The following is a 19,533-nucleotide window of genomic DNA, read 5'->3' as shown; positions in this document are numbered from 1 at the left end:
TTTGGAATGAACATTTCCTGAATGACAATATGGCTGAAATTGGATGGGTTGTACTGCAATAAAACTGAACACTCCTCATGGCAAGACATGTAAAATGTGTATCTACAGGTATTTATAAATAGCACTTAGACTTACATACCACTTCACAGTGCGATTTAGTCAGCATATTGCCCCCAACAATATGGGCCCCATTAAGGATGAGTCAACCTTGAGCCCGTGAGGATTGAACCCCAGGTGCTCTCTCTCTCTCTCTCTCAACACACACACATAAAAAGCTGATCATTTTGAGTGTTTTAGGATGTATACCTTTTCCACAGTACAGCTCCAATCAGCCATAGCTACGTAGTTTCTTCAAATCCTCACAGTTCCATTAACAGGAAAATGCAATTATAGAGTGGTGTTTTTTTGTTTTTTTGTTTTGGAGTACCTAAATATTGGAAAAGTAGAGCTTTTCTTGATTTTCTTTTAAATAACCATCTTACTATGCCATAGAAATATTATTTCCAACCCGTATATTTTTAGCAGCATTGTCTAATCCTTTAAGATATATTGGAGTCCTGGTCAAATTTTGTCTGAGTGACAGTTTCAAACATTGTAGGAATGAATACTGGCCTTATCTACAACATCTGTCTATATTCTCCAATCTTTGGTTGTTATCACAAAGGTCTCACTAGGAACTGTATTCATGTTTTCTCTGAATATGTATATACCTCAGTTCCAGATCCCTCATGAATTAGAAAAGAAATTAAACACAAACTAGTCAGATTTTGTGCAGCACTGGCACCTGTGCAGAATAAATAGCATAGCAATAGCACTTAGACTTATATACCACTTTATAGTTCTTTACAGCCCTCTAAATGGTTTACAGAGTCAGCATATTGCCCCCAACAATTTGGGTCCTCATTTTACCCACCTCGGAAGGCTGAGTTAACCTTGAGCCTGGTGGGATTTGAACTGCAATTAGGAGGCAGCTGGCTGCAGAAGTAGCTTGCAGTACTGCACTCTAACCACTGCGCCACAGAGGCTCTTTCATATATAAAGCTTCACATATTCAAATACCTGTGACATCTTTCCACAATTAGCTGCAAGTATTCATGGCAATTTAAGATCCACCAGCAAACAAACATTTGGAAGTCAATTCAAAAGGCTTTTCTTCTGTCTACATAAGAATTTCTTGCAAAACAATTCTGTATTTTGACTATTACAATAAAATTCAAAGTGTCATTAAAGTAACAATAGAATGAACAAATGTTTTATTTGCATGTTCATGGTTGTAAACAGCATCTGGCATGGAAAAATTTACCAAAAGCTTTGACTGATATAAATTAGATAGCATTTTCGAAAAGAAAAGAAAAAGAAACCCCTCTATGATATTGTTTGTAATTGCTCTTATGTAGCAAATTAAATCTCATATATGCTTTGCAATGAAATCATATTTTATGCATCAATCTGTACCACATTTTGAACTACTGCAAACTATATTGGGAGGTGTTAAATGAAGGGCATTCATTTAAAAAAGCTACATGTAAAAACTATGAATCAACTCTCAAGAAAAAATGTGATTTGCAATGATGCTAGAAAAAGCAAACTCAAAAGAATCCCAGTCCAAAAATGTACAAAAATAAGTAGCTAACCAAACAAAAAGCCCTGAAACTCATTAACAAGGAAACATTACAAATCTAAGTACCCAACATTGCCCTCAAAAACAAAAGGGATACAAATTTAAATAGCCAGCTATACTCTTAAATGTACACAGTGAATATCGTTATGTGGAAAGAAATACCATAGTAAGCAGTTGAAATGTATTTCTGGTAACTCAGGAGAGCAAAACAGTATTTACACACTGAACAGAATAGTGACATCGCCATTATTCATAACCTAACTAAAAATCAGTTACAACACTTCTGCAAAATAAACACCACCTGCTGGCAATGGTAAGTTTTTACTAAAAAATACTTTTTCTCCAGGTGTCTTTGCTTCATGGAAGATGAGTCCAACGAGACTTAAGTTAAACTGTAAGCTTTAAGGGATAAGTTTGCCAATTTCATTGTATTTCTAGTCCATTTCCACATCTTTGTTTTTATAAAAACCACTGTCACATTTACTTCAGAAATCATCTGTGAGGTAATGTGTGTATCAGTGAAAAAAAAAACAAAATCATTCATGGCCTTTGCACAGCTTTTATTAAGCTATGAATATCCTGTCTGTGGCTAGTTGACTAGCTACTGCTATGTGCACATTTATCTCCAATTTTTGCCAATTACCCTCCCCCACTATGCTTTTCTGGGTTTTTATTTGCACATCCCTTTTCTCTTTACAGTACATTTGACTATAGTGCACAACATGATTCCAAGTCAAACGGGGACTTGACTGGGCACTGAACTGGACTGCGCTGTCCTTTACCAATCAGTGCTGATGCCTCTTCTTTTTATACCTAATGTCCTGCCATAATGGCACTACACAGTAGTTGTGTACCTTTTTCATACTTAAGAAAAATTTCCCAGAGAAAATGCTGAAATAAATATCAGTCTTGAGTCAAATCTTTATTTGGCGCTCCATCAAGATATATTTTTAGTGCTTTTTCTTTACGAGGGGAGTAGGTCACACGATGTCCAGTTTTCTGAAGTCTACTGCTTTCTTTTTTCATGAGTTCATTTCTCTGGTCTTCAGTTAGTTCCACCATTTCTTCGGTTTTATCCCTTATATTAAAAAAAAAAAGGATTTAAATTCTACAACAAACACAAATTTACACATTTTTAACCAGATGGTGTACATTTTTTTGTCCTAACACATAAAACACCTTCTGGACAAGATAAAATCACCCACATTTCACTTAATTTTGGGACAGAGACAAGACCTTACAGCTCTTAATGACAATGCTGTACTGAACAGCCAGTTCAGAGAAAAGATGGAAAATTAGAAAAGATGTTTGCTATCCAAAGATCCAAAAGGAGTAAGTTAGCAAACCGGTAACTGGTCATTTTCTAAACTACATTATTCTTGGCAATAACATAAAGTGGTAGATTCCACAAATGCTATATAATTGCGTGTATTTGAAAAAAAGCAAACTTAAAATTATTTCAGTACAGCTGGCTTATAACCTGGAGGTCTTCTAGGTTTCACAGCTCCTGCTTGAACAGCATATGGAGGCCACGGCTAGTAGGACCTTTGTATAATTTTATCTAAAGTACTATTCCTGGATCAGGGAGCATTGTACACAATCACCAATGCCCCCATCACATTGTGGTTGGCCTGTTGCAGTTCATTATTCAGTAGGGCTCCTGCTGAATACTATTTGAAGGCTTCAGCTGCTACAACATATGGTACCTAGGATAATTAACGCCTATATTTGCCCATGTGATACCAGTACAACAGGAGCCAGCTTGGCTCTCAATCTGTTTCTGGGTAAATTAAAGATACTGGTTATCACCTTGAAAACCTCGAAGGGTCATGTTCTGACCAAGGCTTCCTGAGACGGTAATTAAGCACACGCTTAGTCCAAACAACTCAAACAGTCTCTCGAGATAAGCACTCACCTTTATCTCCTTTGAATTGCTGCCAACAACTAAAATGCCAAATTAACTATAAAAAGCTAAATGAAGTACAAAGTCCACACAGGGCTTCAAGGTTTAATCCAAACAGAACGAACGATGTTGCTTCATGCAAAGACTCCTGTCTCTTTGCACTTCCTTTATAATCTTATGGGAGGAGCAATCACCTCAAAGCCTCACTCCCGAGTTATCCCTTGTCTTAGCTGCTCTTGCCTTCTGGCAGCTCTGCGCACATGCACACTGGGAGCAGGCTCCCCTTGTTCCTCTGCCTTGCTGTTGTCAGATTCTGGAGGCTCCAGAGCCAGCATATAACTCCAGATGGCCCCGGCCCCATCTCTGTATTTGGACGCAAGACTCTCATCTGAGTCCTCCCCAGACTTGCCAATGTTCTTCCCCACTGTTAGATTCTGCTGCTGTCTCTGCAAGCTACTGGCAGACCACAAGTCAGACCCTGGATACCTTTGAGACCAACTGCACTGAGCTGAGTCTTCCTGTCCAGTAAAAGCTATGAGGCTTGTTAAGAATTCCTTCTCTGAGCATATAGCATTTACCAGGGACCCTTGCAGTCAAGCAGCACATACATATCTCTTGAATACTGATTAAATTTGTATTAAATATTATTTCTGTATTACCTTTGCTTAGCTTCAAATCCAGTAGTAGGCATAAACTCCGAATTATTTTAGACTATGCTAGCCTACAGCTATATGCATCTTGAAAACATTGAATAAAATGTTTTATTCTTAAAAATTTCACTCCTAAAGAGTAAAATGATTACACTGTTTCCCTAAGTAAGCAGTTGAAATGCAAAATTCTGACAATATCATAAAGAGATTCAAACTAATGCAGTCAGAAAATGAGCAATATATGATTCCTTCCTGAGTAATTTCTAATTTATTTAAAGCACTTTTCTACAACTACTGTTTTTTCATATTGGAATTTTTTGCAGTTTTTCAATATATAGGAGGTAATGACATAAATGGATATACCTATAAAATATTACTGCTCCATCGTCACAAATGTAGAGAGGCCATACATTCAGTGTGGAAACCTTCGGATTCCAGTCCAAATCTTGATGTATCTCTAGAATGGAGATCTCACATGGAAATGTCCCTCTACCCTGGAAAGGAGAAACAGAGTATCTTAGTAAAATCTGTATTTATACCTTTATATTTGATTTATACAGCTACCCATCTCACTAAAGGCAACTCTGGGTGGCATATAATAATCATACCTATGTATGTTATGGCCCAACACAAGTATACATACTCAAAATATAGGTGTGCTATGACCATAATCAGTATTGTTTTTCATTTATGTCTCTATTTCCAAATCAATCCTTTCTCAAATTCATGACTTGATCACATTTTTCAGTTTAGTGTAATAAATCCATTCCTCAATCTCCCTCAGTCCTCCCAGGAAAAGCCAATTTGTCACTTCTCCATTCAGTCAGGCTTCTGTACTGTGAAAGAATGCAGGCTTGAACTTCAAAGAGATGTAGGTGATTAGCTAGGACTTCATTACATTTTCCAATGCTATATGAAATAAAAAATTAAATCAAATGGCCTAGCCAATTGATGGGTATTTTACCCGCTCATATATTAAAGAAATAAGCATTGATAGGAGAGAATGTCTTTTCTTCTCCCCCTGCCCAATTTCACCAATATCTCCTTCAGAGAATTCAGGTATTATAGCAGAAAAGGGGGATACCCATTAGTATTTGATCAGCATTTTCTGAACAAAGCTCAGCTGAGAGGAAATCTGAATCACATTCAGCAGCTTGAAGAAATAAATAACTTACCTTTGCAAATTCAATATTTTCTGGGAGGATTCCACTTATTGCGCTAAGCTGTGAAAATATATATCAAAATGAGTTTATTTCCAAAAGATAAGATATATGAAGTTTCATATATTCTTGCTGACAGTTTCCCAATTTATGTGCTTAAAGAATAAGGAATAGATGCTTTAGCAGATTTTGAACTGAGTAGGGGCTTGGACTAGATGGCTTCCAAATCCTCACTCTGACTTACATTTCTATCAGAAATCTCTTAAAAGTAAGCAAAATTTTATTTAACTTACGTAAGATTATTAAAGAGTTCGATAATTTGAGATAACAGCTTTGCTATTTTTGCTTAAATTCTGGGGAAAGTTGGTTTTGCATATTGTATAACTCTTGCTACACTATGGCCCAGCATAATGTCTGAATTTGCCAGTAAACCCCAAAATATTCTTCTAATGATCACTGTGACTCTGTTTAGAAGATAGTAGAGTTTCCCAAAAGAAAGTAACCATGAATTCTGTAAGAGAGGGATATTTATATAAATGAGGTTAATTTACCTTTTCTTTTAATTCATCAACACTGCTGCTCTCTAAAACTACTTCTTGAAAAGGATCCAGTTTCATCTCTGATGGCCTCCATCTTCTTGACAGAACAGCAAGTTGTGACATAGATTTCATTTTTTCTGCTTCTAAAAGTCATATGGGATGTAAAGGGATTCAGTAAAATATTTCAGGAAGCGATGTTTAAATGTTTATTTACAGCATTTTCTTTAAGAGTGCAGATTGTCATGTTTATAGTGATTGTATAAATTAAATACATTGAAAAAAATAAAAATAAGTTTTTACAGACAAATCAACAAGCTTGGTTAGCACAGCCTTGCCCAAAATATTATGTTTTTTTAAAAATTTTGTTTCAAATTTGAACCCTTAATCCATTAAACCTCCATAAATTTTATTTATTAAATTTATTTGACAATAAATAACTGTGATGCTCATGATCTGGGTATTTCATTCTAAGCTGAGTGTATATTTTAAATTCAAAATAGCTAGTCTGACTGCTTCAAGCTTAGAAAAAAAACAATTGAAGTTCCAGAGTGTAAATGTAGCATTTTCTATCATATGTTTTAAAATATTCCAACTGAAGTTCTGGAGTATAAATGTAGCATTTTTTAAATCATATGTTTTAAACTATTCCACCACCAACTTCTTTGACTCAGTGTTTTTTTTTAAGAAAAGATAAATAGTTAAACTTCAAATGGAAGGTTGAAAAGTAAACAATGATTTAGTTTTAATTATTTAATAAAATTGCAAGCATAAGATCCATATCTGCTTCCATGACTGAAATAACTAGAGAGGATGAGAATAAGGAAAGATTCAGAACTAATTCGAATAAGAAAAAAATTCTGCTGCCTGTTTTTTTTTTGTGTGTGTATAAATTGGGCATTTGTACTGCTCCTGAGTTTTCAGGTTACCACTTAAAAAAACTGTTGCTATCTATACTAAATGGGGAGAAATCTCATCCCCAAAGTTTGAGATATTAAAGAGTTAAAGGAAAGCCAATCTGATCTGTCACGATGTAGCAGAAAGAGGTTATCCACTAAATAAGGGATCAAGATCCAACCATGAGTGAGAAAGTATGCTTTTAAACGAAGAAAAGGATAGCTTCAACTTGATCTAGTTTGCTTTTTCTCTCATGGGAGGGATGAAGCATCTTTTCTTGGGCAAGTTCCAAGACAAATAAGTAGTATCCCAATTTCCACCAATTTGGGACTGGAAATCAGAGGTGGTATTCATCAGGTTCTGACCAGTTCTGGAGAACCGGTAGTGGAAATTTTGAGTAGTTCAGAGAACCAACAAATACCACCTCTGACTGGAAAATTTACAGTATCCTTCCCCTGCCACACCCACCAAGTCACGATCACAGAACCAGTAGTAAAAAAATTTGAATTCCACCACTGTTGGAGATCCATTAAAAATATAACTATCTAAGAGAAAATGGACCTAAATGCAGATTAGAAAATCTGAATTGTTTTTTTATAGAAATGAATGTTTAAAGTGTAGAAGTTTTCTTCACATCTTGGATAATGCTATATTTTTTACTCGATTCATATCCCTAGTTTAACACATTCTACATGCAGCCAAATGTTTTCCTAAAGCCTCTCAACTTTACATTCTGAGCTACAATAAAATTTTAGAAACACACTCTGTTGCTTCACTAAATCTAACCCTAATATTTGTCAACAGGCTTTAGCTGGATTTATTTCTCACTACATGTATATGGAATTGCACTCTATTTTTTTTAAAGTTTACTTTTAAGATAACACAACTTTTATATAATTTAAAAACATTGTGAAGCTTAATCAAAATAATTGACTTCAAAGTATTGATACCATCAAGTATTTCTAGGAAAACCTCCCAGTTACTTGAAATATTAATATCTTCTTCATAGACATGATAATCCAGAAATACAGTTCCTGGGTTTTTCCAAGTCTTCTTTCTTAGGCGGTATCTATTGAAGAAGAAGAAAAAGTAGTTGAAAGTATTATTATAAGTTTATAAACTAATATATAACATATAGTCATAACCACATTTAATTTAGATATAGTGCTTTCCCGAAATAGGCACAGGACATGTTTTTATTAGAAGAACCTAAGAAGCCAGAGCTAAAAGCAGCAAATTAAAATTTTCAGTCAGGTTCCTTCATTTTATAAGGAAAAAAAAACCCAAAAGAATTTTTTTCTTAGAAAATCTATAAAGTATTGGTTTTATAAAGACTCCAGTGTGCTACATCTTAGAAAGTGTCAATAAATGCTGGTTCATTTCAGTTATGAACAAAACACAGTAATAACAATAAAATAAAACATGAGTATAATGATTTATTTGTAGCAAAAGACCAAAACAAAATAAATGTATGACTATTTTTTTAAGCATGATAAGGTCAACAGTTCTTATTTCAGAACCTTTTTCAATTGTCAAAATAAGAAGTTTGAGAGTCACTTTAATGATGTTTACCTGTCAACAGTCAAATTCAGCCCACATTGCTCCCTGAGCTGAGGAAGTAACTCTTCTTTTGATTGCCGCACAGTCATTCCCTTAGCAAAAACTGAATCTATAAGAAACTTGCAGGGCTGTGAAAACACATTTTAAATGGGTAACTTGTTAGAAAGCTTTCGCACTGTAAGTATCCCTACTTTCTTTTTGCACAAAATATATCAATAAAGATTTTTTGCCTGCCAGCAGCAGTGAATTTTGTGGTGTCCACGTGTACTTGAAAAGGAAAGGAGGATATACACTGCTCAAAAAAATAAAGGGAACACTTAAACAACACAATGTAACTCCAAGTCAATCACACTTCTGTGAAATCAAACTGTCCACTTAGGTAGCAACACTGATTGACGATCAATTTCACATGCTGTGGTGCAAATAGAATAGACAAGAGGTGGAAAGCAAAGGCAGTTAGCAAGACATCCCCAATAAAGGAGTGGTTCTGCAGGTGGTGACCACAGACCACTTCTCAGTCCCTATGCTTTCTGGCTGATGGTTTGGTCACTTTTGAATGCTGGCGGTGCTTTCACTCTAGTGGTAGCATGAGACTGAGTCTACAACCCACACAAGTGGCTCAGGTAGTGCAGCTCATCCAGGATGGCACATCAATGTGAGCTGTGGCAAGAAGGTTTGCTGTGTCTGTCAGCGTAGTGTCCAGAGCATGGAGGCACTACCAGGAGACAGGCCAGTACATCAGGAGACGTGGAGGAGGCCATAGGAGGGCAACAACCCAGCATCAGGATCGTTACCTCCGCCTTTGTGCAAGGAGGGACAGGAGGAGCACTGCCAGAGCCCTGCAAAATGACCTCCAGCAGGCCACAAATGTGCATGTGGCTGCTCAATCAGAAACAGACTCCATGAGGGTGGTATGAGGGCCCGACATCTACAGGTGGGGGGGTTGTGCTTACAACCCAACACCATACAGGACGTTTGGCATTTGCCAGAGAACACAAAGACTGGCAAATTCGCCACTGTGCTCTTCACATATGAAAGCAGGTTCACTGAGCACGTGACAGACGTGGATATGCTGTGGAGAATATTCTGCTGCCTGCAACATCCTCCAGCATGACTGGTTTGGCAGTGGGTCAGTAATGGTGTGCGGTGGCATTTATTTAGGGGGCCTCACAGTCCTCCATGTGCTCACCAGAGGTAGCCTGACTGCCATTAGGTACCGAGATGGGATTCTCAGACCCCTTGTGAGACTATATGCTGGTGTGGTTGGCCCTGGGTTCCTCCTAATGCAAGAAAATGCTAGACCTCATGTGGCTGGAATGTGTTAGCAGTTCCTGCAAGATGAAGGCATTGATGCTATGGACTGGCCCGCCCTTTCCCCAGACCTGAATCCAACTAAGCACATCTGGGACATCATGTCTCGCTCCATCCACCAATGCCACGTTGCACCAGACTGTCCAGGAGTTGGGGGATGCTTTAGTCCAGGTGTGGGAGGAGATCCCTCAGGAGACCATCTGCCTCCTCATCAGGAGCATGCCCAGGCGTTGTAGGGAGATCATACAGGCACATGGAGGCCACACACACTACTGAGCCTCATTTTGACTTGTTTTAAGGACATTACATCAAAGTTGGATCAGCCTGTAGTGTTTTTTCCACTTTAATTTTGAGTGCAACTCCAAATCCAGACCTCCATGGGTTGCTAAATTTGAATTCCATTGATAATTTTTGTGTGATTTTGTTGTCAGCACATTCAAGTATGTAATAAACAAAGTATTTAATAAGAATATTTCATTCAATCAGATCTAGGATGTCTTATTTTTGTGTTCCCTTTATTTTTTTGAGCAGTGTATATACAAAGAGTATTAGGACACAAAAAAGTAGTAAGTATGGATTACTTATTTGACTTATAAATCTGCTCATTACAGATCACCTAGGCAAAGACAGTACAAGTACAGCACACAATATAATAAAATATAATAAAAAAAACCATTCAAAACTGAAGCCATAATAGTGTGGATATTTTTCTAGTTATTGCGTTTTCAAAGGCCTTCTAGAAAAAAACTCAGAAATACAGACATGACATGAAATAGGCAAGAATATCTATTCAGAGTGCCCTGTTCTAGGTAAGGCCACAACTGGTGCACTAGCCAAAAGGTCCTTCTGGCCACAGACCCTGGTTTGATGGTTTAGAATTTAGTAATCAAAGAAGCTTCTAATTTTAATTATGGCTTGTCTAAGGAGGAGTAAAAGGGTTGCTACAAAGACAAAAATTATGCAAAATATTTTATGTGCCAATATTATGTATAACATGTTATTAATAGTGCATCTCAACCTTCCACTAAAGGCTCAGTACTCCTGTGCATCAGACATATATGTCCATGATCCTTTAACAATGAAAAGAAACTGGATATTATTATTTTGTGTAGCTAGAAAATATTAACAGGGAGACCTGGCACCTAAACCAGATACCGAAAAAATTTGATAGCCTGGATGCTTTATGATTCAAGTAACTGCAACTTCCTTTCTTTAAAATACATTTTATTCTGATAATTTAGCTAAAAATAATTATTTTACAAACATTTTATTCTAGCAACTACCTTTAGGTTTGAATTCATGCAAACATATGAATACAACCTTTTTTACTTAAAAATGCTTTCCAATTATTGCTTTAATGAACATTTCACTTCTATTCTCACCCACAGAATTCTTTAAATATCCCCGCAAGGAAGTGGGGAGAACTTAAAAGTCTTTAACTAGAATATCAGAATGTCCTCCTCACGAAATCAGATGAAAATGTCAGAAGTTATCTTTTGGCAATTCATACAACAGTTTTCTGCTTTTCTAAAGAGTCATGTCCTATCAAAACAATATGGATACATATTGGAAAAATTGTGAATTAGAGTGTAAGAGTATATTTCCCAGAGAATCTATTTTGTTAACTGCTTCTAAAACTTGCTAGTGATATAATGCCCATATTGGAGCTGTGTAGCTTTTGTTAAATCTTACTTCTCAACTATTGGCTACATTGGATGTAGGAGATTCACTTTTTAACAGTTATGTTATTCAAAATTTTTGAAGAGTTTTAAGAGTTTCACATCTTACTTACCTCTGGATCATTCACCAAAAGTTGGTAAACCTTGACCCTGTATTCCCCTTTCTTTAGTGCTCTTCCAAACCTGATAGTTATCTTTAAATTAAAAAAGAAAAAAGAAAAAGCTTGCAAGATATTACCTGTCTCTTATCCTTTACACAGAATGCTGGCAGTTAAACAACCATTAAATGTTTGTGTTATTGAACTTCAAAATTCAATAATCAAATTTGAGAAAACTGGATGCCTTATGGATAACCATCTCAGAAATTGTGAGCATAAGCATTTTACACTTGTTCGTATAAAAATATTGGATTACTCTTGAATGAAGACAAAAACTTTATGGGAAAAAGAATGAGATGCAGGCAGGCATTAACTAAATTCATGCAATATTGATTACTTTTAACCATCTTCCCACCATCCCTCTATAATTTCACAAATCTCTTAAAGTTCCTTCAGTGTAAGAGACCCAGTAGAAGGTGAATAACAGGGTGTGCATGTAGATATGGATGAGAAATCAGTGAGACTGTATTTTTGTTTGACTAAAAATGAAAAAAAAAAACACACACAACCATCTTCAGATTCAAATAGTTGAACAGCACGGCTATGGAATAAATTTCAAAAGAGGCAATTCAAAATGCAGGGATTATGAAAGTAGCATCTACTGGCCTCTCATTGATGTGGGATATGAGGTTTCTTTTATTATCCATTCAACTTTCCATGATCCAACTATAGTAACAAAGAACAATTTAAACTCTGCAATAAGTATTTTGTAACTGCAGTGCACTGGGAAGATTTAATAAATATACAAGTAGGTCTCACTTACCACTGGGACCTTTGCTAAGACTAACAGCAGTTCTGGCAGTCCGTTAGGTGAATCCTGCATGGTTTCAGTGTCCCATCATCACAACTGCTATTTGTAATCTACTGCTGGCTTCCCTACTGAATTTGCTTGTCAGAAACTGGCAGTGAAGATCACAAATGGTGATCATGGGACTGTGGGACAATGCAACTATTAGCCAGTTATCAACTGCCCAAACCACAATCACATGACCATGGGGAAGCTGTGAGGGCTGCAACTAAAAGGATTCATCATAAGTACTCTCGTTTAGTGCCATTGTGATTTTGAAAATCACTGAATGAGTGGATGTTAAATAAGAACTGCCTTGTATACAAAATGTTAGATATTGAGTTGTACTTGGTAAGATTTTTTAAAAAGATAAATACCATCTCACTATATTAAAACCACAAAAGATTTTCCTGAGAAATAATTGAGCCAATCATTACATTCTAAATTCTTTCCACTAGTGTACAATAGCGCATTTTGCTAACCTTGTTATCATCTGAGAAGGATGAAAGAGTTTCATTCAACCGGACACTCTCGAATTCCTGACTGCTGGCATAAATTCGAAAGACCTTAAACTGAGAAGATGGAACTCCAACAAATGGCTCCAAGAGTTGTTTGAAGGCAGAGAGTGTAATTCTTTTATCAACGTGAATCAACAACCCTAAATCAAGAAAAAATATTAATTTGAAAAACAAACTCAGCTCTTATACCTCATGTACACCAATACAATTTTATTAATAGAAACACATATTCCATTTTCTTCTTTAGTTTCAAGTTATAAGACTTCAAGTGATCAGAGCCAGGTATCACATCCATTCTGTATTCTATGTAAGGAAATTGTACAACAGGTGATTGGGGCACGTATAAGATTATGTATGTATGTATGTATGTATGTATGTATGTATGTATGTATGTTATATATGTATGTATATGTATGATGTGTGTGTGTGTGTGTGTGTATATATATATATATATATATATATATATATATATATGTGTGTGTGTGTGTGTGTGTGTGTATACACACACATGCACATACATACAGAGGTTTGTCTAATGAAAAAAATAGTATGTTTAAAACTATGCATTACAATTAAACTGCATCTTGAAATTGCCTTCTTTTTAACCTTCAGTTTATACTCAATGCAGTTATAAATTTTCAGAAAGCGTCATTTTTAGCAACTGCACATGGTGTCACAGATGCATAATGGTCTTGTTAACAATTTATAGGCAAAAATTAATCTTCTCCCAAAACAAATATATTGCCAAACTTAACTATTAACTATTCTTGCCTTAAAGTTTATTGATTTAGATACTGCATTTCATTTAGTTCCCCAAAGTAGTATGTCCAGAACTGTTTCCTCCATTTTTTTTACAGCTTCCTCTGCTTATTAAAAAAAAATGATTGGACTTATTCTCTGATTGTGAATCAGATGGACGCAGCAGCTTCCTTCTGGCAGTATTCCCCCAAATTTTTCTAATCAACAGAGGAAGCCATAAATTAAAGCCTCAACATCACAGCATTCTCTACTGAAAAATGATGCAGTTTCTTTTTCTTGGATTTAACTTGATTCTACTCCAATTCCTTAAATGCATGTGCATAGGTAGTCTTCAACTTATGGCCATTAGTTTAACAGTGGTTAAATGATGTACCAAACATATGTTACGATGGTGCTGAAAAAAGTGACTTTAATCTGTAACTTACATCCTGTCCTTGAAGTTATGACCTGAAATTCATCATCCTCGCAGTCACATGATCAAAACTTGGGTATTTGGCGACCAGCTCACATTTACAAAGGTTGCAGCACCCTGTGGTCATGTGATCATGATCTGTGACCTTCCCAGGCAGCTTCCAGCAAGTAAACTCAATGGGAGAAGCAGTATTTGTTTACTGACTGCATGATTCACTTAATAAACTGACTCACTTAACAACCACATTATTTAATTAATAACTGCATCACTTAGTACCTTAAATGCCAGTCCCAGTTGTGGTGATAAATCAAGGAGTATCTACATCTAAGCATCTAGAACCACCTTTCATTTTATGCAAACAAACAGCAAGCCTGCATGTATAAACCTATTTTGTGGGAATGTATACAACATGTATAGAAATAAATAAATAAACAAGCAATCTATGTTTCTAGAAAAACACCTTGCACATTACCGTATTTCATACATACATTTCTGCCCCTCTCCTGAACCTTCTTCTGCAATGTAAGGCTCTGCTTTGAAGTACATAAATTGAGCTTCTGCTCTGCTTTTCCCACTTTCATCATATTCACTGTCGGTTCCAGAGTCCTCTTCAGCCGTATCCCATGTTTCCTTTTTCCCTTCATTGGCTTTGGATCGCCTACTGCTTGTTATGCTGTGTGAATCAAGTCCATTCGCCAAGGATATAGCGGCATTATCAACATTGCATAATGTGTCACTGCTGTGGCTGGAACTAAGAATATCACTGTCCACTGAACTTGTGCTCCTGTCATTGTTCAAATCAGAATCTGACCGTTCCTCTGACTGGAAGTTATCTGTATCAGAAACCTGTATTTGGTTTTCAAGTTCCTGATTTTCTGTTGATGCTGATGAATCTGCCTCATTGGAAGGAGATTCGATATTTTCAAAGTCACTGGCCTCTGTGCTCCTGCTGCTATCACCATTATCTCCTTCCTGCTGCTGTTGCTGTAAGGACAAGGTTTTAAGTTTTTCAGTGCTCTCTTCTAGGATAGCTTCTACAGATTTTGTATTAGATAAAAATCCTTTCCCTGCTTCACAATTTGCATCTAAATTGCCTGAATCTCCACTCGCCTTTTGAAACATTGTCCTTCTGAACAGTAATCCAGGAGACTGTTCTGGTAATGAAACATACAGTCTGATTGTATTTGCATGGCGATCTAGGAGTTTCCATAACTGCGAATCTGTAAATGGCAGCTGTCTATCTTGAGAATCTGAACTTTCAATGAATACCTAAAATGAAAAAAAAAAAAAGTAAATCTACAAGGAAAAATCTTTAGCACATAAAACTACAGATAAATGTGACTTATCTGTAAATCAAAAAATTGATTGAACAAATAAATTATATTAACTCTATTGTCTCTCTGACATATAGTAAACTTATTACTGGAAATTATTTTGTAAAATTAATTATGTTTTTGCAGAAAATCTGAGATTAATACAATATTTATATTTATACTTTGAAAGAAAACTAAAGAAAATATATCTTACTTTATTGCTCCTGAAAAAGCCTTCAGCTTTAAGTGTTTTGTTAGCCACATTGAGAAGACGCAAATCATTATAGCAACGTTCCAAAACAACACGCATTGTTTCAGCAGGTAAATGTACAGCCTACAGTAACAGGAAAAGCAAGATAAAATGAGCACTTTTAATGCTCTAAAGAAAAACTCAGAAAAAAAAGAATAAAGTGTAAGATATTTACCTTTGAAATTAGATACTTGAATTCTGTAACTGTTTGGTTCAAATAAGCACGGACACTAATTGGAGGAGCCACTGTGTCCTGTTTTAGGTCAACGACATGAACCTTTACCATGACTTCTGCCAAAATAATAAATATAAGTCACGAACAAGATATCACAAATGGCAAAAAAGGTAAAAAGAACACTTGCCTCATAAATACTCAGTTTAAAGATAATATACGTACTATAACATACATGCTATAATGTATGATTATCAAAAATAATTTTGTTTTGCATTAATAAAATCACAATTTTATAAAGTATCATTTACCACCAGGTTTGTAACATTGGAAAGACTGATCAGGTTGTCTGGTTTCCAGAAGAAGATCAAACATGTAGGTCGATTTAACACCACCAAGCAAGATTCCCATTGCAGTGTCATCTTCTCCTTCATAAGATCGTTCCAAATAATCATGGAACTCATCATATTTAACAAGACGACAGCAATTCAAAGGAACTGCCTCTTCTAAATCCATTATCTATAACCCATACAAAAGTGAAAAATATTGTTATTGAAATGCTGTTGAAGTGTTCAGTCCAAATTACAGCAAAACATTCTAATTTCAACTGCAGACATGTCATGTTTATTAACAAATAAAAAATAAAATCTAATGCATGGCCTACATGGAACTACATGCATGGCCACTAATAAAAAAATAATACCCACATTACCTTTACTGTCCATTAATATGTGATCTGGCAAGATTCTTTGGCACAATTGCCACAAATGTAATAATTTTGTTATATTTGTATCATCCCTTCCCTCTAGTTCAAATACTAATCCAACACCTTCATTACAATGGGTGTGTTATGGCTTTCAATTAATAAAGAATATCAACAGCAGCTACAGTAAGATTAAATACTTAAAAACATTTATTTAATGATTTTTATAACTTGGTTTATAACTCAAATAACCAATATCTTTCTATTAATAACAAATAACCATTCTATTATTGTCCAATGCAAACAGAAAACCTACAATAAGCAGATAAATGACATCAAAGAACCCCATGTATAGAGTGGAGTTTCATGTAGCCCTTGAGAGCTTGATCAATTTAGCAATTATTCTATAAAATATTGTACCTTATAAGCTAGCTCCACAGCTTCCTTCAGAGTCTTATCTTTATGAACTTCCAGTTTATTTTCCATCATTATTTGTTTTACAGGATGCATACAGAATAATTTTATCTGTAATTGCCATTAACAGAAAAAATATCAAACTTATTTTTCAATGTACATAGTAGTTCTAATTTAATAAAAGAATTACAATGTTTTGTGCATGAACACTTTTATTAGAAAAGAGATATTCAACAATTAAAAGAAAAAAGATCTGGAAAACATAATCATCTTACATGCTTTTACATTTCAGACTCTTTCCAATACAACAAATTGTATCTCACAGTTAATACTACATCAATGAATAAACAATACACATGATTCTATTCAAAAGGTGACATGAAGAAATGAAACAAAGTATTACATTAGCAAAATTCCAAGAATATGTATTGTTACTTTACCTAGTATTTTCAAAATTTCAAAACTACATCAAAAAGTATATAAAAAAAATATTTTTAAATTTTAATCTGTATCAAGTGAAATATTATATGAAAGAATATTGGCTTACTGTGTTATGCCAAAGCAACATATAATCATAAACTGAACCATTGCTGAAAGTCAGAAACTTAATATTCTCCATCAAGCTTAGAATAAATCTTGTTTAATAAGCAGTTTTCTCCATCTATCAATATGTATAAAATCATCTGCTCACCTTGCTCTAGGCAGATGTTTTTTGAGGTAGAATGTGCCAAAACATACCTTGCAAGTATTACGTTCTATTTCACGCTGCCTCTTTTCTTGTTCTTCCAGTTCCTTTTCTTTTTCTACTAATTGTTTAATATGCTCTGGATATTCATTGACTTCTAAGAACTCTACCAACGCAATAATGAAATAAGAATGAGGTTTTTTTTTAAAAAAAATACTTGGTTTTGAAGTATTTTGTTATTTTGTAACTTAATCTTACTTTAAATTACGCATAAGGATCGCTACTGGGCCACGACCTGTTGGGAAATGATCTGTTAAAGAAGTCGGCAACCTTAATTTGTGAATGTGCAGCGTTTAGGTTGCATGAATGAAACCATTCCCCTTCGCCACAGCAGCAGCCTCCACCAGTCCACAGAACCAAAATTTTGGGGACCCCTGCCTTAAGGAATGTTGTCTACGAGTATTTGTAAAATTGATCCACTGCTAAAATGGACCCACTTATTCCCTTTTACTTACACACATACACACACACTTTATGAATAGTCTACATAATATGCATTTTCATGTACGTTAACTACTTACTTGTAAAAATATGCCCCTCGCATATCAAACAATAAAATTTTTAGTTCAGTGCATCAGATTTAGTAAACAAAATACTGCTTTACTCTTTCTTCAAAAACAGCTAATCTGAACCAATACCCTTCCAACAGTCATTTTACTAGCATTCCAAATCCATGTTCAAAAAACTATTTCCTGCAGCATGCCATCAAATTCAGAGAAAAAAAAACTATATATGTCTCCCATTAATTTGATTAACTTTTCTCTTCTCAAGAAAAGAAAAGCAATCTAGCTAGATTTTATAGAAATGAGGTGATTCAATCACATCAGAAATATCATTAAAACCATAATCAACCTGTAAATAATGGAATGCGTACTTACTTGCATTTCTAGTTATATCCTTTAGTCTATATATAAGCATATATGCATTTGTCGAGCTATTGGAGTGATATATAAAAAAAAAAAAAAACAGTATTTATATCTTGCATGCTAAAATACATACAAATCCAGAAGCATTTCTATAAACCTCAAAGAATAAGTCTTAAAGGTACAAGAGTCCTCTGCTTCAAATGAGTTACGTTGCATTTGTCAAGGCAGAAGATCTGGAGCCTCACTTTTCACAGTATGATAAAAGCACAGTTGCCATTTCAAAAGTGCCAAATAATCAAGGATAATGTTAGATAATGAAAACAGAAGCGCATTTATAGGTGCTACACCAGGCTACTTATAAATGCAGCTGGACTAGTTTTAGCTACAATATTTCTGCTCCTTAAGGCTAACTTCCTGAGGCAGAACCGATCACTCTTGGTTTGGTATAGCTGGAGCTCTTCCAACTGCCATTCTGGTCAGAGTTGCCAGGATGATACCTGCTTTTCTCAAAGCCTGTCAATCTGCTGTGGGTCTTCAAAAATGAAGGCACCCTCAACCCTGTGCTATGGATTGAATACTGCTTTCAACATGTGAGATACTTTCTATCCCTTGTTTTGAACAAATGTCAAGGTATTTATAGATTTTATGCTTCTAGTTTTAAAATAACTGTATATAGGGTTTTAAAGATTTATATATTTGCATTATGCTGAGGTAATTCCCCGTTAGGAGAATGAGTGCAAACAGGGAGACATATTTGAGAGTAGTGTTTGAATAATACATACAAACAGCACACAGATACACGGTACAATAAATGTAGGTTTTTACTTCCAGAAACATTAAGCAAAGTCTAAAATAGGCAATCCAAAGTCATTCACAGGTAAATCAGTCAGTTTTCAAACCAGGGATAATCCAGTAACAAAGTCCAGTGTCAAAAACAGTTCAATATCAGACTTACGTTAAATCCATGAATATCAGTCAATTAGGAAAAATGGAGGAACGCCAATACTTTCCAACAGAAGGAAACAGAGACTTACTCACATTCTCTTCTGAGACTAAGACTAAACAACTCAAGTTTCTGGCTCCATCTTATGGCCATTTGAGAAACCACACCCAATTGCA

The 19,533-nt window shown here is 35.3% G+C and overlaps 1 protein-coding gene across 16 annotated transcripts in view; it reads right to left on the bottom strand.

The window, feature by feature from the left end:
- Window positions 1–1,224: 1,224 nt before the first annotated feature.
- The window catches only part of USP47 (ubiquitin specific peptidase 47), a 55,557-nt gene continuing 37,248 nt past the window's right edge, over window positions 1,225–19,533 (bottom strand). For 11 of the 16 annotated variants that reach the window (XM_087921123.1, XM_026705624.2, XM_026705614.2 and 8 more), the window contains 15 exons: window positions 18,427–18,482; window positions 17,542–17,654; window positions 16,810–16,914; window positions 15,998–16,205; window positions 15,690–15,805; window positions 15,479–15,598; window positions 14,440–15,220; window positions 12,745–12,920; window positions 11,431–11,511; window positions 8,340–8,455; window positions 7,718–7,836; window positions 5,886–6,016; window positions 5,350–5,397; window positions 4,538–4,668; window positions 1,225–2,699 (listed from right to left, as the gene is read on the bottom strand). In XM_087921123.1, the coding sequence (XP_087777249.1) occupies window positions 2,525–2,699; window positions 4,538–4,668; window positions 5,350–5,397; window positions 5,886–6,016; window positions 7,718–7,836; window positions 8,340–8,455; window positions 11,431–11,511; window positions 12,745–12,920; window positions 14,440–15,220; window positions 15,479–15,598; window positions 15,690–15,805; window positions 15,998–16,205; window positions 16,810–16,914; window positions 17,542–17,654; window positions 18,427–18,482 (2,476 nt within the window). In that variant the 3' untranslated portion in view covers window positions 1,225–2,524. The remainder of the gene's footprint in view (window positions 2,700–4,537; window positions 4,669–5,349; window positions 5,398–5,885; window positions 6,017–7,717; window positions 7,837–8,339; window positions 8,456–11,430; window positions 11,512–12,744; window positions 12,921–14,439; window positions 15,221–15,478; window positions 15,599–15,689; window positions 15,806–15,997; window positions 16,206–16,809; window positions 16,915–17,541; window positions 17,655–18,426; window positions 18,483–19,533) is intronic. The other 5 variants (XM_087921127.1, XM_087921128.1, XM_026705633.2 and 2 more) reach the window with 1 other exon arrangement.

This window comes from Pseudonaja textilis, chromosome 1 (genome assembly GCF_049901715.1).
Source record: "Pseudonaja textilis isolate UNSWEBS1 chromosome 1, rPseTex1.2, whole genome shotgun sequence".
NCBI lineage: Eukaryota > Metazoa > Chordata > Lepidosauria > Squamata > Elapidae > Pseudonaja > Pseudonaja textilis.
This window is presented reverse-complemented; position numbering and strand designations above follow the sequence as displayed.